The following is a 25,537-nucleotide window of genomic DNA, read 5'->3' on the forward strand; positions in this document are numbered from 1 at the left end:
TGCAAGCACAAACATTAATGCATACATAGCCCACGCACAAATAGGCATGAAGGTATGTAATAAAAGTAATAAGAATACGACTAATAAGATGCCCGATGATTTGAGAAAGTATTTTGGTATCCATTTAAAATGATAAAAGGATATATCAAATCATACCAATTATCAACCCAGCAAAAAAAAACAAAGCCTTAAAATGACGCTTTGGAAGAAAGAGATTGAGCATATGCTAAGAAATGTAACAATTATAAATTTAGGTGTATGCCTTTCTTAAAAAATAAACAAATTGGGTCTATGCCAGGACAATCTAATAAGAAAATATTTTCTTAGTAAGGCTAGTAAAAAAATAAAGAGAAAAGACATTCGCATGTTTTTCATCGACAGGAAAAAAAATTGATAGGTTTCCAGGAAGATATTCTGGTTGGTCTTAGAAACAAGGGGTTCCAGTTAAATATATTAAAATCATCAAAGAGAGGTATGAGAGATGCGAAGGAACCATCACTAATGTAAAAACTGCTGGAAGAATGCCATGTAAAGAAACTTCTGCAAATGATGCTACTAAGACGGAAAAAATTTTACAAATGTATGAACAAAGGGCAGAAATTTACGCACATCTCTATCAAAAACACGAGGCTCTGACAGATTTGGCTTCGGCTCCATATGAATCAAGAGAAACTATAACATGGCTGTTATTAGTTTAATTCAAGTTGGGTGGGTAGTCACGGCAGTGGTGTGGATTTGGGTGTTCTCAATTGTGATTGTTTAGGGGAGAAAAAAAACATTAGGAACAAAACACACCAAATAGATTCTTTGAGGCTTTCAATCTAACAGAGCATAACCCAAAACTAAAACAACTCCACCATACATTTTTATATGTGTTGTTTGTCTACCAAGATGCGTTCTTAATACCAGCAAGAGCACCTATGTAAAGCACTTGACCCACAAACCCCCAATCTCCACCACTAACCTCCATCCATACCACTAGCAAAGCACTATGGCCCACATACCCAAATAAACAAACACATCCCATCAATTACACCCCAAAAATCCAAACCCAAATACAAATAAATAACTGCCACCACCCTTTCCAAAAACCAACCAACGCAGAACCCAAGACTTCCAAATCATCATGGTGAAGAGATCAAGACGAAATAAAAGAACAAACAGCCACTTGGAGAACGGCCATGGCAGATCGGTTCAGAGAGAACTTCAAAATTGTGGGTTTCTTGTGATGAAAAAGATTGAAAGATGAGATCAGTTCCAACGGCACCACCAACAAAGATTACTGGCAGTGATAAATGGTGGAGCAACCAAGCCTGTGGTTGGTCATGGCAGTTCAAGATCTGGGAGTGAGGAGAGAAGAGAAAGGCAACTTTGGTTCAGTTGAGAGCTTCGAGGTTGGAATCAGAAAATTAATTTTTATAACACCCTAACTTTAGATCTTGATTTTCCTTTTTTTTTTTTTTTTAACCGTGAAAATGGATGGTGCGGACACCACATGATGGCACACCTGTGGAGATTATCCTTATCATTTATGTTATCTTTATTTGGGTTTATCTTTAGTATTGGACTAGTATTTGAGATTGTTTAGGATTATAATATTAGTGTTTGAGATTGTTTAGGATTTGTTTAGGAGAGTTTATCTTTATCATTATGATTCCTGAAAGCTGTATATAAAGCTTCAGATGGTTCCTTTTGTAGGTTACAGATTATTATTATTTTTATCGAGATTATTTGCGTATTTGTTTGGTGGTGATTCCAAACACCTTAGGTGGGAAGCCTAAGGTTCTTCGGTAGGACTAATCTAGGTGGGAAGCCTAGGTTGTCCTGCATCAGGTGGGTTACGAATGTCTAACAGAGGGCACTTCAAGTGAGTTAAGTGATACTTTTTAAACCACAGGTAGGCTTAGTTAAAACCAGCCAAACCATAGGTAGGTTAACTGCAATTACCCCTAAATATAATCTTACTTACCTATCCAAAAAAGAAATGTCAGGTAAATTTCCAATTACAATAGGATTACAAGAAAGATCAGTTTTAAGTCCCTATATATACTTTGGTTGTGGATGAGCTTACTAAGCCATTCAAGATGAGCTCACTTGGTGCTTGCTGTATACAGTCAATATTGTATTAAACAATGAAACTAGAGCAGGGGCTAGAATCTAGATGGTTATCAGATAACAGAGAGTTACCACTAACCATTTTCAATATCTTAGTTAAATTATCCATAAAAACAGGGAGATTTGAGGGGATTTTTCTAATAGAATTAGGGTGGGTGGATGAAGTGGAGGTAAACCTAGAGTATTATATGATCACAGTTAAGAGGTACAAAATTGTATTAAATCTAAATGCAGATATAATTTATGGAAAAGAAAATTGTAGCCTGCCTTCTTCAAGAGAGGTAGTCCAAATCTGAAACAGAATCCACTAAATGAAACTTTATATTGACAAGATTCAACAGATAAAGAATATTACCTTCTCAGCAATACATATGATAAAGCACAACATCACAAAAAGGGGAAATAATAATAAATAAATAAATAAAACACTCATGCATAAAAGTTTCAAGATAAACATAAGTTGTAAGATGACCCAAGATAAACTTACTTGTGATTGTAGTCGCAGCTTTTCCTGTTTTAACAAAGAAATCTCTGTTTCTGCCTGTTAAATTTTAAGCCAAAAATTAAAATTTTTTACACTAAGGTTCATGCGTGTGTCAGTGTGTGTGTGAGAGAGACACAGAGAGACAAAGAGAAGTAGAAAGGGAAAAAGAGACTTACAATTTCTTTTGATCGTCGAAGATAATTGATAACGTTCTGTAAGCCAGAATCAGCAAGTGTATCTGTGCCAGTGCTTCCTGAAGGCATTCCCGCAGAATGACGATCCCTCTCAGCCAATTGAATATGCAAAGCCTCAAGTCGACTGTGTAGTATTTTGTTCTGAAGAACATAGATGAAGCCCCAGATAAAGCTAACAACAAAATACATGACAAGAGAAGAAAAAAAAAAAACAAAAACAAAAACAAAAACAAAACCAAAACAACACAAAACATACAAAAAGTTCACAGAGGGCAAAACTCAGGTACTGTCCCTTACATATTACAGCCTATGTTCCCCAGATACAATATGCATAGTTGTCAAAACGTGAATCGTATCATGAATTGATTTTTAATTTTTTCGTATCGTGTATCGTATTGTATCATATCGTGTATCGTAAGATACACAAACACCTAATAAAATTTATAAAAAATTATAAATATACATAAATAAAGGGTATACTCATTATAAATTTTGAATGTATTCAAATAATGACTAATTTATTCATCACTTATGTAATAATATTTAACAAGCTAATTAAATAAATTAAACTAGCACATGATTATAACATACACATTAAAATTACTTAAATTCAAAAATGATAATATATTACAAATGAACCAAAAATAATAATTTATTTTCATCATATTCATCAAATTACCTAACAACCCCATCTAGGTCAATGCTATCATCATGTTTATAATTTTGCAAATTTATTTCTTCATTAAAATTTTCTTCATTGTTATTTGTCATTAACATTTACTATCTCTTCTTGATCTTTTCATTTTAATAATTTTTTTATAAATTTTTTTTTTTTTTGGCATTCTACTTTCTTGGACATATAACAATAACAACAAAAATAAAAAATAAAAATTTAAAATTTTTTTAAAATATTAAAGTGAAAGGTAAGTGTGTACGTTCAATTGTAGGAGAGAGGAGAAAAAAACTTATGAATATGTTATTTTAGTAGGCTAAATTAAGTAAACTAATAATTTTTTGCTAAAAACAAGTCTAACAACTTGTTAGATTCAAATAAAAGTACAAATTTTAACAAAAAAATCTCATTTTAAAGCATTTGTGTATGTATCGTACGATACGATACGATACGATACGATTCATACGATACGCACACAGTATCGTATGATTTATGAGCACTTACGATACGCTAATACAATACGGAACTTTTTCCACACGATACGATACGTATCGTACGATACGATACGCGTATCGTACGATACTAAAAACTATGACAATATGAAGCAGAAATGACTAGTTACACTGTTTATCAACACACACTCATAGAGATCACCTAATAGCATCTGTATAGCTCATGATTTGACACAGGAAAATCATTGATAGATGAAGTATTTAATGTGGCAAATCATTGATAGACAAAGTATTTAATTGCTCTTCACTGTCTTTAGTGGAGTTCCAGGATCATTGTTATGTTAGACATCAGTTATTATTTTTTTCTCTTGATGTCTCCTATGCATCCCACATAATAGAGTTACAGCCTTTTTTGACATATTTTTATTCAACAAGGGCAGATCACCAAAAAAAAAAAAAAAACATTGGAAATTATATATCTAAATAGAGGGGTGTGTGTGTGCATGTACACGAGCATGGGCACGTGTGTATATTCACAGACCCTACAAGATTGAACCCGTGACCTTACCCTCCATCACTTATGGGAGCCAAAAATGAAATTAGGTCTATAAACCATCAGCTAATTTATATTATTTTGACTATGGGATATCCGCAATAGAACCAAATTGATTTCACAAGAAAAAAAAAAAAAAAAAGAGGGTTGAACCCATGACCTTTCCCTCCACCACATATCTATGGAGTCAAAGATGACATTGCATCTAAAGACAATCAGCTAATATATATATATAGTGAGGGTTTGGATACAGAGGCACGGCGCGTTTCCTTTCTGCGTTTTCTCCTTCTTTTTTTTTTTTTTTTTTTTTTTTTTTTTTTTTTTTTTTTTTTTCTGCCGCAGCTGTTGACTTTGGGGACAAAATTACTGTGCATGAACTGTGTGTGCACTGTTTACACACTGTTCACGCACTGTTCATGCAATATTTAATATTAAAAGTGAGTCCCACAATACTATTCACACATTTAAAAATTATTTTACTACAGTGTTTTCAGCAACAATCAATTTTTATCAACTTTCAGCAACAATAAGTACTATCCAAACGGACCCATATATTTATTTGGCTACAGGTTATCCACAATGGAACCAAATTGGTTTCACAAAAACACAATTTATAGTTACAGACCACTCTCAAGGTCTTAGATATCTTTCACACACTATTTTAAAGGTACAAATAGAAATTTACTCTAAACATTAAAAGGAAAAAACAATAATAGTCAATTCAAACCCACTAATTCCACTTTATAATGATACTGAAAGTACTTGAATATGACACCAAAAAGGTAAGAAATATATTTAAGTAATTAACTAGAAGAGAGTTGACCATATCAGCATATTACATCATAAAGAACTGACCTGTTCATTTATTTCATTGTACTTTTTCTCAGCATCATTCTTTGATCCCTCAAGCATTGCCTTCTCCACTTCCCACTTAGCTTTCAATTCATTCTTTAAAGCACAAAAGGGATACTCATATCAACATTTGAGTTAAACAACAAAGCTAAATAATTTGAGTGAAACAAAACATTGGACACAAGTAACAATGGATACCGCCTAATAACAAAACATTTTGGTTGAATTACTAAGATAAAAAATTTAGCAGCACAACATATTGCTAATCCTTCCTACAGAAGGAAATTGTTTATGGTAGCACCTGCAATTCTATCCCAACAATTTCTTTTTTAAGTTCAGCAACAGCAACCTATCAAACTTATGTAGCACATTAATCCAGCATTAATTCTCCAAATTTCTGTCTCACCCAGCTTCATGAATTTCAGTTGCCCAAAATATGTACCAAAGAGCTGACCACAAAATTTTGGTACTAAGAGTCCCTTTGGTTTGGGGAATGGAAAAATGGGAGGATAGAAAATAGGGAAGCATGGAAAAGTGGGAGGATAAAAGAGATTTTAGTTCTCTCATGGTGTTTAGTTGGGGGGATGGGAAAAGTGAGATGGAAAACTCTTTCGTTTGGTTGAGAAAAAAAAAATGAGAATAAAAAATAAAGTTTGTATAAATTTACTATCATGTCCCTATAAATGAGAGAATAAAACAAAAAATAACACATTATTTTTATTAAAAAATTATGTATAGATGGTACTTCATTTAACAAAAATTAAAAAAAAAAAAGTTCAAGAACCCAAAACTTTTTTCTCAAAAAAAGAAAACCCAAAACTGTTGAGAAAAGAAAGAATAAGAACAGAAGAAAAGAAAAAGAAAAGAAAAGAAAAGAAAAAACCAAAGAAATGATCAGCGCAAAAGGAAAACAAAAATGGAATGATAACATAGAAAAAGACCAAAAAAAAAAAGCAAAGAAGTCAGAAAAGTTCAAAAAATCTGAATGTTGGGATGGGCAATTCTGTCCAAAACACAGCCCCTGGTTTTCTCTCCAATTTTGTCCTTGATTTGGGGAGAAAACATTTTGGTGGGTCCAAAGAGAAAACAGGCTCCACCAATTTTCCCTTCTCTGCTCTCTCCAACCAAACACCCACAAAAAATACTCTCCATTACCCCCTAAAATCTCCCCAACCAAATGGACCACAAGGCTTTGTTTGTTGCTATTGTTATAAAATGCATACCAAAGGCAAATTATTTCTGCACTGGTTGCACAATGACTTTAGAACAAGGCATGAGCTCATGCTGTTGAAATTAATTGTGAAGCCATGAATGTTTTTAGGGTCAGCATTACAATTCATTGTGCTTCATCACATTATAAACCTTGTAATTTCCTAAGAATAACAGTAGTATTGGTTTGTCAATGCTAAAAATAGGGAGTCAAAATAAAGATGAATTCATCAATGCATAATTGAAAATAATCAGTATTACAAGGAGCACGATGGTCAACAAAAGCTCTTTTCCTAGTCTTCCAAAACAGAAGAAACCAGGGGGGAAGAGTGTGGAAGGCGAACATTAGGATCCAAAGATACTTCCAGATCTATTGCCACAAGACTAACTAGTTTCAGCCTATAAGCAATTTCACAAATTAAAAAATAATAATAATAATAATAAAACCCAACAAAGATGCCCTTAAAACCAAAATAAAAAAATGCAAAACAAAATCAGTACAGAAAGGGAAATATACATTTTCACTTCTGTGCGCATCTGCCAATTTACGCAACTCAGATGCTTCCTGTTGGAGTGACGCCAAGGTTTGTGATGTTTTTGTCAACTCCTGAATAGTCTCAGACTGGAGGATAACCTGCAAAAAATAGAAAACCTTAGCAACAACTAAGAACTGATGTCAATCCTATGAATAATAATGACCACATGCAATATGACCATTCTAACAGCTAGTATACTGTCCTCGATAGAGTGGCCACTAAAATACATCTTCTGATAACATATAGCTAAATTAAAAATTAATCATGGGAACAGACTAGTATCTCTATTAGAAATATGCGAGGGCCATGGGATAGGTGATGAAAATCTCCAAATGTTGATCTTGGGAAATAGCCAAAGCCATGTAACTCAGTGACAGTTCTTGTTTATTCCTATGAAAGAACCCCAGTTTGGGTCCCCCCATTAGATTACATAGTCTCCTTATACCCCTCCATGCTTCCAAAATATCAAGATCTTCAGAGATCAATAATTATCTCACGTATATGATATTTAAATCTCAATCTTTTTCTACTCTAAATTATATATAAAACATAAATTTATGAATAGGATAGCAATTAACATTGAATTAACGAGAAATGTGGAGTTTGTATTAAGACAAAGAAAACTTGTCATCTGACAGTAAAATTCTCAAGCTATTGATCCAATAAAAATTGAGTTAAGCAGTGTAGCTAACAAAGAGTACCACCAAGTTTTACTTGCAGCAGACCCTATATGTATGCCACAGTTGAACATAGAAAAAGTAACCTGTCTTTCATAATTGGCTTGAGCAGCACGCCATCGCTGATGTTCTTTCTCCAAGTCCTCTTTCACAGCAGAAATCTGAATTTCCATTTCTAAAACTTGGGAACTACATGCAAAGACAAAGCATGAGACACCAAATGTGATAGTCAATCGAGATTATATAAAGCAAAAAGACTCACGTTTTAACTGATATTTCTTCCTTTAATATGGTAATTTCAGCCAAAGAAGAAGCAAGGGTCTCCTCATTCCCTGCAGCCACAGAAGCTACTTCTTCCGACTTCAAACCAGACTCATATTCAAGTTCAGAAACCCTCTCTCTAAGGGAAAGAAGTTCAGCTTCTAGTGATTTCTTTAGTTTGTCAGCCTGTACAAAATTTGGAAAGGGCAGAACAAATTGTAGACACGTTAATACAAAATTTGAACCCTTGATATTTTTCAACTCTCACATAACAGCACAATACCTCAATCTTGAAGGTTTCATGGGCACATTCCATCTGTCTTAACGCATCTTCATTCACCTGAGCAATGCTCTTATACTGCAAAATGTACTTAACCTATTAGTTCACTAGGCATTCAAAAAAAAAAAAAAAGAACTTCAAGGAATAAAATAAAAACCTGTTGCATGTGATCCTTGTTAGCCTGTGCTTCCACTTTCAACTTTTCAATCTCTTCCTTTGCCATACGCAATTCTACAACCACCTACAGAAAGACAAGAAAAAAAAAAAAAAAAAAAAAAAAATGGTAACTACATGTCAATTTAGAAAAATTACAGCAGGACATTCCAGATATAACACATCAACGAATGTTAGAAAGAATTGATGAATAAATATTTATTACCAAAAGCTTCAACAAATCCAAAATATTTCAAGGTACATCTATGACAAAAGACTAATAAGGAATGACCACAAGTATTCTTTTTCATCATTCTATTCTATTTGAAATCATACACTGTTATGTCTTTAATTGACATGTCCTTTTTCTTTTGACTAATCTAATAACGTATCTTTCAGTATTCCTCAACCTTTTTTTGTTCATTTGACTTGAATCAATTCATTTTTTACTCATTGATGCATTAATCACTCTCCCCTACATGACCAAACCATCTCAAGTGACACTTCCTAATTTTTTCCTCTAACTTAACCATCTTAACATTCTCATTTTAGTACACTCCAATGAACATGGCTCCTTAACAGCCTAACATTTAGTACCATAGAGCACAGTTGGTCTTATAGCTCCACCACATCCACTCTTATCTTATCCTATGATTCATATGTTCTTCAATCTCTCCATCCTTATGAATTATTGACCCAAAATATCAAGAGCTCCCACTTTTTAGTATCCTTGACCTTCAAGTCTTACTCTTTTTTTTTTTAATGATAGGTAATCAAAAAGCTATTATAAATGAGAGAAAAATGAAAAAACAAGAAGTTCATGATGATGAACAACAAGAAATAAAAGAAACAAACAGCACAACAAACAAAGGGTAGTCAGGAAACTAAGCTAAGGGAGGACAAAAACTCAGAGAGAGAAGAACAATCTGTAAAACCCCAACAACAAGACCACTCCAAAAGACTAAGATAGCATAAAACTTTTAACTCATCCAACGTCTTCTCTTTGTCCTCAAAGGATCGACGATTTCGTTCCAACCACACAATCCACATTAAGCACCCTGGAACCAAGTTCCAAATGTCTGAATTATGCTTCCCAAGTCACTAATGCCAACAAGATATCAAACCCGCCACCGATCCTGACATAACCCAATGAATACCAAAGGCCTATAGCATAAAAGTCCATAGGGAATCGGTAACAAGACAATGAAGAAGAAGGTGGTCAACCGACTCCCCATCACAACAACACATACAACACCTATTAGCCAAAGGGCGACCCTTAAGCATTAGATTATCCAAAGTGAGAATCCGACCATATGCAACTGTCCACAATAAGAATGCCACAAACTTAGGAATCTTTGGTTTCCAAACACCCTCCCAAGGAAACAAAGAATTCGAAGCACTCCGAATCGCATGGTAGTAAGACCCGAGTGTCAAACTTACCATCACCTTTAAGCCGCCAATAAAGAGTATCTCTTCTATCACCCCGAGGAATACAAGTTTGGATAAGTTGAAGTAGAGTATAAGATGCAGCCAACTCCCAATCTTCAAAAGCTCTATAAACCTTAAATTCCACACTCTAACAGTACCCCCTTCTGGAATCCACAAAATCTCAAAAATACAAGCATCCTTGACCGCTGAACACACATAGTGCTCAAGATAGAGATCTTTTAGAGTATTGTCACCAATCCACCTATCACGCCAAAAGTGGATACGAGTGCCTTGCCCCACTACAAAAGTCAGATCCTTAGAAAAGCTCTCCCACCCTTCATTAATGCTTCTCTAAAGGCCACACCCATTAGTCCTTCTGCAAACATTAGTACTCCACCCCCCTTGACCCTCACCATATTTAGAGGAGATAACTCGCCACCAAAGATAGGTAACTTCATGACCATATCTCCATAGTCACTTCCCTAATAAAGCTTGATTAAAAGGCACCACACTTCTTATCCCCAAACCACCCATCTCAACAAGTAAACACACCTTTTCCCAAGCCACCGAAGGATATTTGAAACTCCCCTCAGAAGACCCCCAAAGGAAATTCCTCTAAATACTTTCCAATCTAGCAGCCATAGCTTTAGGAATAGTAAAAAGAGATAAAAGCACGTTGGGAGACTTAAGAGAGTACTCTTTAGTAACATGAGTCTCCGACCCTTAGATAAATAGAGACGCTTCCACCCAGATAGCTTCTTCTCCATTTTCTCTAAAATAGGATTCCAAATCGAGGCTATCTTAAAAGAAGTTCCCAACAGCATTCCCAGATATTTCATAGGCAAACTGCCCACTCTACAATGAAGAATATTAGCCAGAGCATCTAGATTATTCACCTCCCCAATAGGGACAATCTCACTTTTCCCTACATTGACCTTCAAACTCGTAAAAGCCTGAAAACACTACAACACCAACCTTATGGATAGTAGCTAATCCCTAGAGGCATCACAAAATAAGATAGTGTCATCAGCAAATAACAGATGGGAAATATGCACACCAACAGAGTTCACAGCTCCCACATTCCATGTACTCTGTTTTAGTTCTACTTTTTCAAAAGCCTTTTAGACAAGTATCCCTCCAAATTTCAATTTTGATAGCCTCTTCATGTTTGTTTCTATATTTACTAAACTTACATTCAATGTACTATGTTTTTGTCCTATTTTGCCAAAAGCCTTATAGGCTTTAGAGCATCTCTCCAAATTTCAATCTTGACACAAACTCCATGTCTAGTTTCATCCAATAAAACTACATCAGCAACTAAAACATAATAAAGTGACTACAATTTACATTAGCCATCAAACTACCACAACTCTCCTCCCTCCTTTTTTCCCAAGTACATCTATCTAGAAATTAAATTCATGTCTAGCTAGAGTTGGTACATGTTGCATACAGTCTAATATTGAATATGGCATTGCTATGTTGGCTTCTTAAAAAGAAACAAATATAATAAATAAGGATACATGCATTAGTATCATTTATTTAATAAGTAAATAAGCTTAATTGCAAAAAAGATAAACTATTCAAGGAACCAAAGCACACAGGCAGTGTATTAAGGAAACGACAAAGAAAAAAGCTTTAAGGGCATTAAAGTTACAACTATCCAGCAAAAGGTCCAGGCTCCTACACTATGTAGCACCTAAATAATGCAGAGACTCTATCCACAAGTCCTCAGAATTTAGAGAAAGTGGCCACAGGAATCTGGAGATTTACCCATAGCATGTAGCCCATTGTTGTCTCCACAACGGTCTTAACAGAAACAGTAAATAACTGGCATCAAATGTCATCTAAACATTGCCAAAAATGCCACCCGTTATTTTTCATAAATGGAAGACTTTCAACACTTCCACAAGTTTGTGTCTTCATAAGCACATTCCCCCTTCAACTCTTCTAGGAAGTAAAGACCTACTATAATAAGATGCATAAAACAAAAATCCTCACTTATTATAGTAGTTAGTTTTTTGTTTTTGTTTTGAATCCTCACTTATTCATCATTCTATTCTATTTTCTGACGGCTCCAACACCTCCATTAACAATTTTCAAGACTTTTATGCATCTTTACAAACATTGCCATTGCTAGGAAGACCAGAGAACTATCAAAACACATAGAGAACCAAAAACCAAACAGGAAGCAGTAGTAGCTAAGCAATGTAGAAAAAATGAGAAACAGGTGCCTCCAATGAGATATACTGGAGAACAGATGATAGGGTTCAATTCTCTAAATTATAAGACAAAATAATCCCCCAATAAAAAAGGCACAGAAGACAAATAAGTCAAAGTTAACAAGTCAGATAAACACTAGCTGCGCATCCTAAAAGTACTATTCAAAGATCAATTAGATAGATAACAAAAAACACTGACCTCATTGCTCGAGAAAGACGAGGGTTCATTCCCACCATCCACCTGAATATCCTGCATCCACAAAAAGACAGAACAAAATTAAATAACAAGACATAGTTACAGAATTATATTTTTCCATAGCAACGCCTATCCCTTATAGGATACTTCAACTAAGTCAAATTTTAACCTGCCAGCCCTCACTTGAGTCTGCATGAATGAACTGAACCATGTTACAAATGTCCTGACACTATCCATCAAGGACTGGATTTAGACTACGTCCATTGGCCATAAAAATTGCCATTAATGTATTGGTTCAGACACCAATTACATCAATTAGAATGTTACAATAGTAAACCCCCCCCCCCCTTCCTTTTTCCTCTACTTCAACCCATTAAAACAACACCAAAAGCTGATTCTGCACATGAACAATTCATCTCAAAAGGAGAAATGGTAATGAAAATCTATGGAATCAAACACCCCTGAATCTCTTTAAAAACCACAACATTGCCATTTCAAATGCATATAGATCTATTATCCACAGCTTTTCAACACTTTTTTCTTTAGTAAGAATATCACATAATATCTTCACACAGATAGCAATGTTGAAGACCCAAAAAAATAAAATAAAAAACTACAAGCACAGGGAAAAGAACGCTTCAAGATGCAAAATTCCAATGACAAGGTAATTCTTCAACTTTAAGAAAACTTCAAGAGAATAAGAAGATATACCATAGCATCTGAAGATTTGCTTTTCCTCTCTAGATCCAACAGTTTCGCCTGAGTGATCATAACAATGAGTAAGCACAAATAAAACGGTGGGCTTGAAAGCATGATCTAGCTCAAATTTTTAAATAACAATAGAGTTTAGGGAGTAATAACGCACTACTATAGTAAGTGAACATTCAAAACAAAAACAAAAAACTAGTAGGAAGTAAAGACCTCAGCAACAGCAGCTCTGGATTCAGCAGCCACAACAGCACGCAAAGCATCAGCCAACTCTTTTCCCATTTCTTCAACTTGTCTCATTGCATTTTTTAGGGTCTGCTCACGATCTACTGTGAGGTTTCGAACATTATCCCGCTCTTCTTGCAGCTCTCTCTTAGCCTCAGCCCATTCCCTCTAAAAATGCCATTTCAGATAATGATATAAAGTTAAGTCTTATTCTTTATCATCACAAACTTTAAATCAAAATAAATTCACATGAAATTAAGGCATGGGAATACAACAGAATTAACATTTGCCATCATCATCAAAAGAATAATAATTCCAAGCAACAACCATGCAACATCACTAAAAGGAAATCCAGAGGACAGCGTTTAAATAAAAAGAGCAACTGAATGAGAAACTCTAGCTAGTCAACATCGAACAATTGACAATGTAATGCTCCATAAGTAATGGAAACAAACCTCAACATGCTTAACATACTCCTCTTGTTTTCTCCTCTCAGCAACTCTTGCCTCCTGCAGGACACAAGAAGAAATCAAACCATATAACCAAATGCCAAGTCCATGTTCCACCATTTATGGAAGGGGAAAAAAGAGTACGGAAAAGATAAACAAGATGTGCTACCTCACGAACTTCCTCAGCACTTTGAATAGTGTCCAAGCTAGCCTGCATACAGTTATATAAGAACAAGCACTACACTAAAGAATAAAAATTCAAATTGCCATAACCTTAACCTGTAGACGATGCACCCTCACTGACAAACTACAAACTTCAGTGCAAGCTCTCTTCTCAGCATTTGATAACATTTCCTTTTCTTGCTTTAAAACGGATACCTATTGAATTTCAAGATCTGATATGAGTATTATCAAAGGAGATATCAAAAGAGAAGTTGAAGAAATTTTTACCTCCATAGTCAGCTTCCGAGAACGTTCCTCAGCAGCATGCAAAGATTCAGAACTTTCACGCAGCTTCCGTTGGTAGTCAACAACTAATTGTGAAAACTCCACATTTCTAGCTAAAATGCCATTCGATTCATTTCTCTGGTATATTATACATCACATGTAACACCACAAATCAGGCATGATATGCAACGCCATGTATGAAATATAATAAATGGGACAAAATCATGGGGAGGGAGGTTGGAGAAACCCACACACACAAACCCACAGACAAGGGAAATTTTTTCAAAAAATATGATCACCTGATGCTCAAATTCCTTCATAAAGCTTTCAAGTCTCTCTCTAGCAAAATTAGATTCCAGGGCCAACTTGTCACGGTCCGATCGTAATGATATAATCTCACTCCTAAGAATCAAATACCAAACATCTTGAATGAGCAACAACTTATACAAGGTAGACGGCAGGTAAAAAACAAACGGAAAGCTACAATCTAATATAATTAAGAGATAATTGTGCTCATGATTATGAAGAGGATGATCAACTCAATTTACCCAATAAAAAATTAAACATCAATCATCAATCAAAAAAAAAAAGGCTCGAATTGCTGTTTTTCGCTCAGTCATCTACGGAATTGCTGTTTTTCATTCTTTTGTGATTTCTTAACAAAATTGGACAAAAGGCTTAAATTGAATAAAATTGAAATTAAATGACTCAATTGAATGAAAGTAAAGTTCAAGGACTGAAATGAATTTCAGCTCAACTTAGAGACTCCAATTTGCATTTTAGCCTTAAATATGATAGTTTGAAGTTAATAGGATTGGCAAGTCTAATAAAAAAAATTAGTCTGGAATTTCCTGTTTGACTGGTTTACTAATTACAGAGGCAGTGTTGGGACTTGGGAGAGTTCTCTTCTCCATATGTTAGGCTGTGCTGACATGAGAGAGTTTCCACTGTTGCAAAACACTAAAGATCCATACCTAATGATTCATCCAAGGGCCAACTGTCCATACAAAAGTGGGGTGCAGACTGTTTCACTTGATCCATCAATTGGCAACAGTTGGCAAAGTTCCCCACCCTAAGGGATCAGATAGAGTGCTGGTTTGAATCCCAACCAAGCCTCGACTACCCCTGAGCACCTCTATTCCTATCTTGCCCAGTATGAGGGCATTAAGTCGTATGTTGGATGTGGCTGCCTCCGCTGGGCAATTCTCAAGCTTTTCTGTGGGTAGTACAGCTGGTCCATCAGTGATGGTGTCTCATCTTCTATTTGTAGATGACACTGATTTTTTGTGATGCTAAACCTTATCAGATTACTAATTTGAGGGCGATTCTCGCTAGATTTGAGGAGGTGTCAGAGCTTTGTATTAATTTGGGGAAATCTTAGTTGGTACCTGTTGGTGGGGTGCACAATTTGGAGGCTTTGGTGGGTCTATTAGGGTGTGGGTAGTCTTCTCTGCCTTTGAAATATTTGGGTCTTCCATTAGGTGCTAAGTTTAATGACTTATCTGTTTGGAACCCTATCCTAGAGAGAATGGAGAGGAAATTAGCAGGCTGAAAGAGAATGTTTTTATCTAAAGGGGGTAAGGTGACACTAATTAAAAGCTCACTCTTGTCTTTACCTACATATTTCCTTTCCCTTCTTCCTTTACCGGGTAAGGTAGCAAAGCGTATGGAGAAATTACAGAGAGATTTTCTATGGAACGGGATTGGTGGTGAACCTAAAATTCATTTAGTTAATTGGGCCAAGGTCTGTAAGCCTTTGCAGGCTGGAGGGTTGGGTAAAAGACATTTGGGAAGCTTTAATTCTGCCTTGCCCACAAAATGGTTGTGGAGCTATGGCAAGGAGACTGATGCTTTATGGAGGAGGGTTATAGAGGCAAAATATGGAAATAGTTGGGGTGGTTAGTGTACGAAAAAGGTGACAAGCCCTTATGGGGTCAGCCTGTGGAGATACATTAGAAGTAGCTAGTTGAACTTCTCTAAACTCCTTGTATATGATGTGGGGGATGATAGTAGAGTGAAATTTTGGAAGCATGTGTGGTGCGGGAATTGTACTCTACAAGAGACCTTTCCGGAGCTTTTTTGTCTTAGTAGGTCGAAGGATTCCTCGGTGGCTGAAGTTATGGGTTGGTTTGCTAGGAGGTTTCACTAGAATATGCAATTTCGTCATCCACCACAAGATTGGGAAGAAGAAGCCCTTGATCGATTTATGGGGTTGGTCTATTCTTCGACAATATGGGGGTTTGGCCCAAATAAGGTTTTTTGGAAGCCTGCAAGGAATAGAGGTTTTGAGGTTAGAGGATATTATAGCTCCTACCCTCCTACTACTGTTTCCTTCCCATGGAGAATGATATGGCAATCGAAGGTTCTTCCACGGGTGGCTTTCTTTTCTTGGTCTGCTTTCTTAAGTAAGATCTTAACAACAGACAACCTTTGTAAAAGACGTGTGATAGTGCTTGACTAGTGCTAAATGTGTAAGAGATGTGGGGAGTCGGTAGATCATCTTCTACTTCATTGCTCCATAGCTTGGGAGTTGTGGTATTTGGTTTTCTGCTTGTTTGGTATTCAATGAGTTATGCCTCATACTGTTCTTGAGTTGTTTGAGACTTGGCAAGGAAAGTTTGCGCGACATCGTCACATTGATGTTTGGAGATTAGTGCCTCATTGTTTGATTTGGTGCATTTGGCGTGAAAGGAATGCTAGAAGCTTTGAGAGTTGTGAACTTTCCTTGCTAGAGATTAAGTCTTTTTTCTTGCACACTCTCTTTGAATGGAGTGTGGTTTTTTCTCATTTTTCTTGTTCTTCTTCTCCTATTTTTCTTGATCGTTGTACTTTTGTTTCCTGATTTGTGCCCCCATAGTACATCCCCAATGTACTCGGCTCGGCATTTTTTCTATTATTAATAATATTCTTACGTTACTTATCAAAAAAAAAAAAAAACATTAACAAGATTTCATATCATCATAAGAATTTGGTGACCGCGATAAAAGCAAATAACATTTTTTATACCCAATTGATCTCTTTCAACACTCCTCTCTCTTTCTTCCTAGAAATTGCCAATATCTATCTGACTTTTCTTGCAATTAATAAAAACCCATTAAGGCTTCTTCTTTTTTTTCAAAAATTATTTATTCTATTTTTGCATGCACAGTGCACCTACAACTAGTGTTTATAAAAAAATTAACTTAAGACTTAATATGAAATACAAGCTGAAACTAATGATAAAAGAAAAGGCCGATGCTAAGTTACACCTCCTTTTTTCTCCACAAAGCAAAATAAATATGAAGTTTCATACAAACAAATCAAAGTTTGTGATACAAAAGTATACGCCCAAGTCAGAAGATAGCAACTGTACCTAGATTTTGACAATTCCTCTTCAAGACATTTCACCCGTTCCACAGCCTGCTCATGAGCCTTTTTAGAAGCTTCCTATACAAATTGTATATTTTGATGATAATGTTAGAAAGTATAGAGTAATAATCATATCTCATAAGCCCATTTCTCAGATAACATCCTTGGTAACCATACCTGAGATCTTTCGAGAAGAAGCTTTAAATCGGTCCTCCTATTGTCTGCAACAACCAATTTAATTATGTAAGCACACACATTAAAAATATATATATAATAGATTGAATTATATACCCAATACAGAAAAATAATAACAATACATAAAGGATGCACAGCATTACGAACTTAATCACAGCAGAAGTCAGGCCAACTAATAATGATACAATCATAGATGACCTTCCTATATGCTAGTTGCATTGCAGCTTCCAACTAGATGGCAGAATTTACAATCAGAGGCTCAGATTGCTACACTGTTATTAAAGGAATAACTAGATATCCAAAAACCAAAAACAAAGGACAAAAAACAGAAAGAGAGAAATCAAAGATAACATATGATATTATCAACAAAAATCATTAACGATTCTTTCATGGTACTGTATTTACAGACAATTCCTTTCTTTTCGTAAGTTCTTCTATAGAACTTGATAGATTTAGCATAACAGTCGTGCTAGAGCTTTTACAAAGTTTGAATGCAACAGTGATACTTTTTGAGTGGAACTAAAGAAAGATATGGCAGCAGACCCATCCAATCTCAACTGGCATTGGAACTAGCATGTGAAAAATTACAGGAAATACTAACCATGGAGTCATTTTATATATTCCCACTTGACCTGACAATTCCACAATAGCCAAACAAGACAACTTCTTGCCATCAATTTTTGCAATTATTCCAGAAAGGTTCCTACTTTTACGGATCTCACACTTAACTGACAAATGACAAATTTAAATGCTTACAAAATCTCCCTGCCCAGGCTGAAGGTTTTATTTTTGAGATAACTCAAGATTATCTTAAACTTATTTTTCAATTTCTTCCATGTGGTCTTTGGTTTTAAGATTTTTTGCTGTTTCTTTGGATAATGTCTTACTCTACGATAGAGTTGTTATCATGTTGGAAGCAACATTTTGGCAAAAGAATCAATAGAAAAGATCAATTAAGGGTCAATTTGTTTCAGTATAATATTTTTACCAGTAAAGTTTCTGTATTTTCCCATATTTCGGTAGCACTAACCATTGCTACCAAATAACAAAACAAAATGGGAGGAACAAGCCAATTATCCAAGGGGGAAAAATTCTCTTTCATGGAAGGTAGAAGACACCACACAGTGTATTAGTAAACCCCTATAGCTAAAAAATCCACCTCCTCATTACCAAACACAAGAATCTATTTAAAGTCTATTTGAGATTCACTTATATTGCTGAAACTGAAAACTTTTTGCTGAAAGTACTGTAAATAAATGTAAAAGTTAGCTGAAATAGTACAGTGAGACCCATGAATAGTATCAAAAAATGCTGTGAGACCCATGAATAGTAGCAAAAAAAGCTGAATAATAAAATAAGCTGACTTTTTAATTTGGAACCAAACGCACACTTAATACAATCCAAATTCCATTAATGAAACTACTAGCACAAAAAGCCTCTTAGATGAAAATTTTTTATCTCCAAGATCAGGCACATCTCAAAATGTAATCATAGAATAATCAAACTCAAACGAGACGTGCCCATTCCCCTAGACACCTAAAGAAGGAAAGAACCCCAGGCTGTTTGCACTCCAAGAAATCCCCCTGTTTGATAATAGCTAACACCCACATTCAACCATGAGTAACTATTCCTCTTCTTTTTCTTTTGTTCTTTTAATAACCAGGATTAATGCACCATAGAAATGGATTCCAAAACCCATAAATAAGATGCCAAATAAAAACTTAAAGGGGAAAGAAAAACAAAACAGTTTATACCAATAACCTCCACCAGGTTTCACTTCAAAACAAAATTGGAACACCTTTGTGATTAGTAATGCATAAATGTAGGCCTAGACACTTTGTTTGGAAGTAAAAGAGACAAAATGATTAACAGTCATGTGACAGAGAAAGAGAGAGAGAGAGAGAGAGAGAGAGTGGGAGGGAGGGAGAACAAAATCAGACCTGGACCAAGCTAACTTTGTTTGGAAGTAAAAGAGACAAAATGATTAACAGTCATGTGACAGAGAAAGAGAGAGAGAGAGAGAGAGAGAGGGTGGGAGGGAGGGAGAACAAAATCAGACCTGGACCAAGCTCTGCAGAATGGGGCAGAGATGATTGAAGTTTATGCTCCTCTTCATATAACCTTTTGTACATTGCAACCTAAGAAGAAAATGGGATGTAAGATATAAATTAAAAAAGTTATATCACTAGCAGCTTGTCACAACAGAAGTAATAGCAGTAGCAGCAATAGAGTAGCATTAATAAATAGCAGGCAAGCAACAAAATAAAAGTCGGGCTGTAATAAAAGCATACAGATGTGTGAAGGGATTCAATCATGCGCCCTTGCTCTTCAGCTCTTTGTAACACAGCAGCAACCTTAGATGCGGCTTCATCAGTATGCTTTTTGAGCTCCATTTCAAATGTTTCCTGCAATTAGCACACAGAAAAGATGAAATAGATTTTCAAGTGCCAAGTACAATTTTGCCAAACAAGCAAAGCATTACATAGACAGACAAGAAGTTTTTCCAACCAACCTTGAACTCCATCTCTCTACTTTGAGCCTCATCAGAAAGACTGCGAACAAGACTCCTTAGTTGGACATTCTGCTCAACTAATCCATTTATGTCCTTAAATGTCAACTGTTTACGTTTTTATTCAAAAGCACAGTAAACATATGTCAATTACTTCTACACCAAGGAAAAGCACACAAGTGTAAGAAGTCATGCTGAAGAAAGAACAAGCAACAAACTCACAAGGCGTTCTGAAATGACTTTTTCAGTATCAGACTCCAAATTTGTCCCACCAACAGCAGTTGTACCATCATCAAGACCATCAAGCCCTGTAGATCCACAACGAAGTTGTATATCTCGACATTCCTTAAGAAGAACAGTCACCTAAAAAATTATCATCCAACAACATAAGAATTGTACACTTGCACAGAATACTACTATTAAATGCACTGTCAACAGACAAACAGAAAATAACAACGAAATATAGTTCAATTGGCACTTCATTCTCCCATTATAATGGGATGGAGGTTGAGGTCATGTGTTCAAGACCCACTGAGTATGAGTGTAACTTACCCAAAAAAATTTACAGAAAATTATGTCATATTGTTAGTAAATATAGAACATATTATAAGAGCTAGAGCTCATCCAACTGCAATACACTGCAACAGCCACTTCTAAAGAGACTCTGTTAGTGCAAGACAAGTCAAAAGCTCCAGTATGCCTGGATGCATGTTTGAAAAAAATTTCACTATATCCCAACGAGTTAAAGACAGGCTGTTCAGTTGTAGTTAAAGAAGTGTGTGTGTGTGTGTGTGTGTATTGGGAGGGGGGGGGGGGGGGGGGGGGGGGTTGTGGTGGTGGGTGGTGGTAGTAGTATAATGAAGATAAACATATCAAAAGCAGGTTCATTTTGTTAAAGCACAAACATAGGGTAATTAATAAGGCAATTGAAGGAAGGAAATAGAAAGAAGACAACAAAGCAATAGAGAAGGATATAACTGTATAATTTTCATTTAACTTAAATGCAAAAAAAAATCATTAATATCAACTAAATGCTAACATTTATAGCAAGTATTTTTTTTTTTTTGATAGGCTAACATTTATAGCAAGTATAATCAACAATGGAGATAAGACAGAACAATGAAACCATATTAAGTAAATAATCAATCATCAGAACCGAGAATGCTACTTTTACCTGTTTCTGGAGGTCAAAAATCTCTTTCTGAGCAAGATTATAGTCACGTTCATGCCTCCTCAAGTCAGCCTAAAAATTCTAAGGGTCAGAACAACCAATGAAAGATATAATTAGGACCTATAATTTTGCTAAACATCTCACAAACCTTCAATTCTTGGATGGTTTTCTCTAAGTTGGCTTGTTCAGACAGGGAATTTTGTAGTCTTTGGTTGATCATAGAGTATGCCTCTGCCATTCTCTCGTGTTCCACTGCATAAATGTCAATTACTTTAAGTCTTTTGATAAGTAATTTCATTGAAAGATACACAACACAGGATGCACACAAGAGATACATGAAAAGCTATCATCTAAAACTAAAAAAGATAAATAGAAGAACAAATTTTAAGGAATAGCAAGCATTGGCAGCCACCTAATCGTATGAGGACCACAAGAACAAATTTTAAGAAGGAATAGCAGTAATAAGATACACACAAGCAGTATACAGGGGAAGCTACCCAAAAAAAAAAAAATCAAAAAATCCAAATGTACATAAGTCAAGGAACTCCTTTAGTGCGGAAAAAAGAGTGACTAATGAAAGAATCCATCCAGTTGTGAAGATAACAAAGCAAGAATAATTTCAAAACCAAAGATGAGGTTTCAACCCCTTCAAAAGTGTGTTTGTTCCACTCCCTCCAGATGGTCCACATAATAGAGGCAGGAGCTGCCCTCATACATCAATAGAGAGATGTCTCCCAAAACTCCATATCAGCATGCCAACAAATCCACCACTCTATCCGGAATTACCCACTAAATCCCAAACAAACAAAATACCATAGATCATATATCATAGGCATGCACACAGTGAAGTAGTAGATGGTCTGAAGACTCCCCATTGATCTTACACAAGCAACACCAGTAAACAACACAAAATTGCATTTTTGAAGATTGTCCATGGTGAGGATTTTCTCTTCAGCTATTGCCCATGTGAAAAAGGCAACCTTAGTTGGAACCTTAACCTTCGACGTACTCCATGGAAGAAAAGTGCTAAACTCATAGGGAAAACCTGATAGGACTAAACCTCAAAACTGCCACCCCAATTCAGGATCCATTGCATATGATCTTCACCATCCCTATTAATTTTGACGGAATAGATAAGAACAAAAAAATACTGTTAAGAGCCCCATCATTTAGATCTCTAGTGAACAAAACATCCCAATGATGGACACCATTATGCCAACTTAGATAGTCCGCCACCAAAAGCCTCTTTGTTGCAGGCTATACAAAATAGAGGTGGAAAGGCTTCCAAAAGTACCACCTACCCACACTATAAATCCCTCCAAAAAAATGAACATGATTACCAGTGCCCACCTCAAACATAACAAAACTAATGAAGCTCCCCCACCCATTACAAATATGCTTCCAAAGAGACACCTTATGGTTCTTTAAGCACCCCTGTAACCCAATTACCCACCTCATACCCATATTTCATTGCAAGGACTAAAGGACTAAAGGCTTGACAGGACTAAAGGCTCTGATACCCAAACCACCAACACAAATCAGCTCACAAACCATCTTCCAATTGACTAAATGAATCTAACTTTCCTCACCGAGACCACCCCACAAAAAATCCTGTTGCAACTTCTTGAAACAATAAGCAATACTAACTAGTACAAGATGCAAGGAAAGGAAAAATGTGTGAAGAGTAAAGAGCATACTCTTAATGAGAGTTACTAGTCAATTGGTTCTAGATCATCCCCACACAAAATCAAGGTGTCATCTACAAACAATACATGGTAAATTGTCGGCTCACCTACCTTTCACCCACTGTTAACCGTTGAATATAATGTCCTTCAACTGCCTTTGAAAGCATTCTACTCAACACCTCCATCATAATTACAAATAATGGTGACAACAGGAGTTCACCTTGACATAACCCCCATGAACTATGAAAGAAACCACTAGGACACTCGTTCACTAGAATGGAAATCAAACTATAGAGATACAAAAATAAATCCATCTCCTTCACCACTCTAGAGAATCACAACTCCACAACATATGTGAGAGAAATTGTCACGTGATCATACGCCTTCTCTAGATCCAGTTTACACACGATACCTGGTACTCTATCCACACATTCATTCACAATCAAAACTGAATCCAAGATCTACCTACCTTAAATAAAAGAATTTTGTGATTGAGACAAAATCCTCCATAATACTCCCCTCAACATGTTGGCCAAAAACTTGGCTAAAATTTTATACATGCTACCAATTAAGTTAATAGGCCTAAAATTTTTCTCATCACAGGCTCCTCAAAATAATGCTTGCAACGCTTCACACACATCCAGTTTTGTTACTAAAAAACACTTTAAGTAACTTAGTCTTCCTAACCCCTATATCTCCAAATCTTCTGTGTTCCACTGCTTTAAATCCTGCTTTATAGCTCGTAACTTCTGGGATAAAATAAAACTCGGTTGAAAATGATAGGCTTCCCACCGCTACTTTTCTGTATCCACAAAGCTACTCAACTTCAACCACATCTTTTAAAACTTAAGATGAGACTTGCCGCAATTAATTCCATACGAGAATGGTCCGAGAACATACGAGCAGTGAAGCACCGACGCGGCTCCAGAGGAGCCGCACCGGAGTCGGACGCGGGGACGCGGCAGGGACGCCGCTGACCACGAGTCCGTGCCGCGTCGGGCCACGTGGCAGCGCCGACTCGCGCCGACGCGGCGCGAACCGGGCCGACTCGGGCCGAATCGGGCCGTATCGGCCGATTCGCCGAATCCAAAATTTCCGGTTCCGGCCGAAATATCCGAAATTTCCTGTTCCGGCCGAAATTATCCGAAATTTCCGGTTCCGGTCGAATTTAAAAAAAAAAAAAAAAAAAAAAAAAGGTGCGAAACGCACCGTTTGACCTAACCTAAAAATATATCACACTCACTCACTCTTAGTAGTCCAAAACCCAAAATTTTAGTCCGTCCCTCATAATTTCCAAACATTATGGAATGTTTTAGTTTTAATCTTGTGGGTTGTATTGAATTTACGAACATCTTGTTTTAATTATTATCTACTATTGCTCTTAAATTTGGTATATGTTTATATAATATGAAAAAGTGTGCTTAGCAATATATTAAAAATATAAATAAATATATTTTTAATAATTTTTTAATCGCCGAGTCCCGCCGCACCCGCACCCACCTTTTTCAAAAATTGCCGAGTCCCGCACCCGCACCCGCACCCGCACCCGAGTCCCGAAACGCACCCGTGCTTCCTAGCATACGAGGCATCAAATGCTGGACTAAGCTGGGAAATCTATATATTTTTTTGATAAGTGTCTATATATGAATATGGTGTAATCAAGAACAGATCAAATGTGAACATGGAAGGAGTTTCTTGATTAATAGACAAAGTGAACCTTCCTCCCAATAATGGTAAATCCACCAACCGTTGTTCGGCAATGAAATTACAAAACTCCCCATAGCCAAAGTAAACCTCCTCTCCATCGCCCTCACTCGGGAATCTAGTGACATTAGAATCCCCACCAAAGCACCAAGGTAAATCCCACCAATTGTTCACACCCACGACAGTTTTATGACAGCCCCCTGGTTGGGGTTATAAACCTCGGAAAAAACCCACTCAAAGTTTCCTTCCAGGCTTCCACGCATCTAAACCTGCAAGAAAGAGAGTATTCACCTTTGGCAACAGCCATTTTCTCTACAACTCTCCTATCCCACAGTACCGCTATGCCACTCGAAGCCCCGTCTGCTTCCAAAAAATCCCAATCCACAAACAGGCACCCCCAAAGACTCCTTACTACAGCTCTGTCAATGAGTTCCATTTTCATCTCTCAAAGACACACATCACATCTCCAAATTATAATAGAATTTTGAGCCCTCAATCTCTTATCTTTTTCATTCAGCCCGTTGCTTCTTCAGATTGTCTATTATTAGAATTTTTCCCAACAATTATGCCGATTTAAAAAATAAAAACCACTCTTGTAGAAACCTTGGCCTTCCAAACACTCTTCCAAGTATTACCATGTGGTATACCTCTCACCAGACCAAATATAAACTCCAAGTATTACCATGTTAATCGTGGAGTGATTTTATAAAAGAAAAATGAAAAGAATTTCTACATTATGCAATTCACAGGCAGTGAACATAATCAACAATAGACTAAATTCAACCTACATTGTTAAGGTGGGGTGAGGGTGGGT

The 25,537-nt window shown here is 36.2% G+C and overlaps 1 protein-coding gene across 3 annotated transcripts in view; it reads right to left on the minus strand.

Moving 5' to 3' along the window:
- Positions 1-25,537, minus strand: part of LOC112013751 (nuclear-pore anchor) — a 45,255-nt gene that overhangs the window by 7,636 nt on the left and 12,082 nt on the right. For all 3 annotated transcript variants that reach the window (XM_065780386.1, XM_065780384.1, XM_065780385.1), the window contains exons 13-36: positions 21,483-21,586; positions 21,338-21,406; positions 20,386-20,526; positions 20,167-20,271; positions 19,946-20,059; positions 19,714-19,792; positions 17,637-17,680; positions 17,464-17,537; positions 14,411-14,513; positions 14,115-14,249; positions 13,944-14,042; positions 13,834-13,875; positions 13,671-13,724; positions 13,204-13,383; positions 12,994-13,041; positions 12,286-12,336; positions 8,444-8,527; positions 8,290-8,364; positions 8,008-8,192; positions 7,832-7,934; positions 7,050-7,166; positions 5,327-5,419; positions 2,776-2,934; positions 2,603-2,656 (exon numbers count right to left, since the gene is read on the minus strand). In XM_065780386.1, coding sequence (XP_065636458.1) covers positions 2,603-2,656; positions 2,776-2,934; positions 5,327-5,419; positions 7,050-7,166; positions 7,832-7,934; positions 8,008-8,192; positions 8,290-8,364; positions 8,444-8,527; positions 12,286-12,336; positions 12,994-13,041; positions 13,204-13,383; positions 13,671-13,724; positions 13,834-13,875; positions 13,944-14,042; positions 14,115-14,249; positions 14,411-14,513; positions 17,464-17,537; positions 17,637-17,680; positions 19,714-19,792; positions 19,946-20,059; positions 20,167-20,271; positions 20,386-20,526; positions 21,338-21,406; positions 21,483-21,586 — 2,312 coding nt within the window. The remainder of the gene's footprint in view (positions 1-2,602; positions 2,657-2,775; positions 2,935-5,326; positions 5,420-7,049; positions 7,167-7,831; positions 7,935-8,007; positions 8,193-8,289; positions 8,365-8,443; positions 8,528-12,285; positions 12,337-12,993; positions 13,042-13,203; positions 13,384-13,670; positions 13,725-13,833; positions 13,876-13,943; positions 14,043-14,114; positions 14,250-14,410; positions 14,514-17,463; positions 17,538-17,636; positions 17,681-19,713; positions 19,793-19,945; positions 20,060-20,166; positions 20,272-20,385; positions 20,527-21,337; positions 21,407-21,482; positions 21,587-25,537) is intronic.

The sequence above is a fragment of the Quercus suber genome, unplaced genomic scaffold (assembly GCF_002906115.3).
Source record: "Quercus suber isolate HL8 unplaced genomic scaffold, Cork oak 2.0 scaffold_234, whole genome shotgun sequence".
NCBI classification, from domain to species: Eukaryota; Viridiplantae; Streptophyta; class Magnoliopsida; order Fagales; family Fagaceae; genus Quercus; species Quercus suber.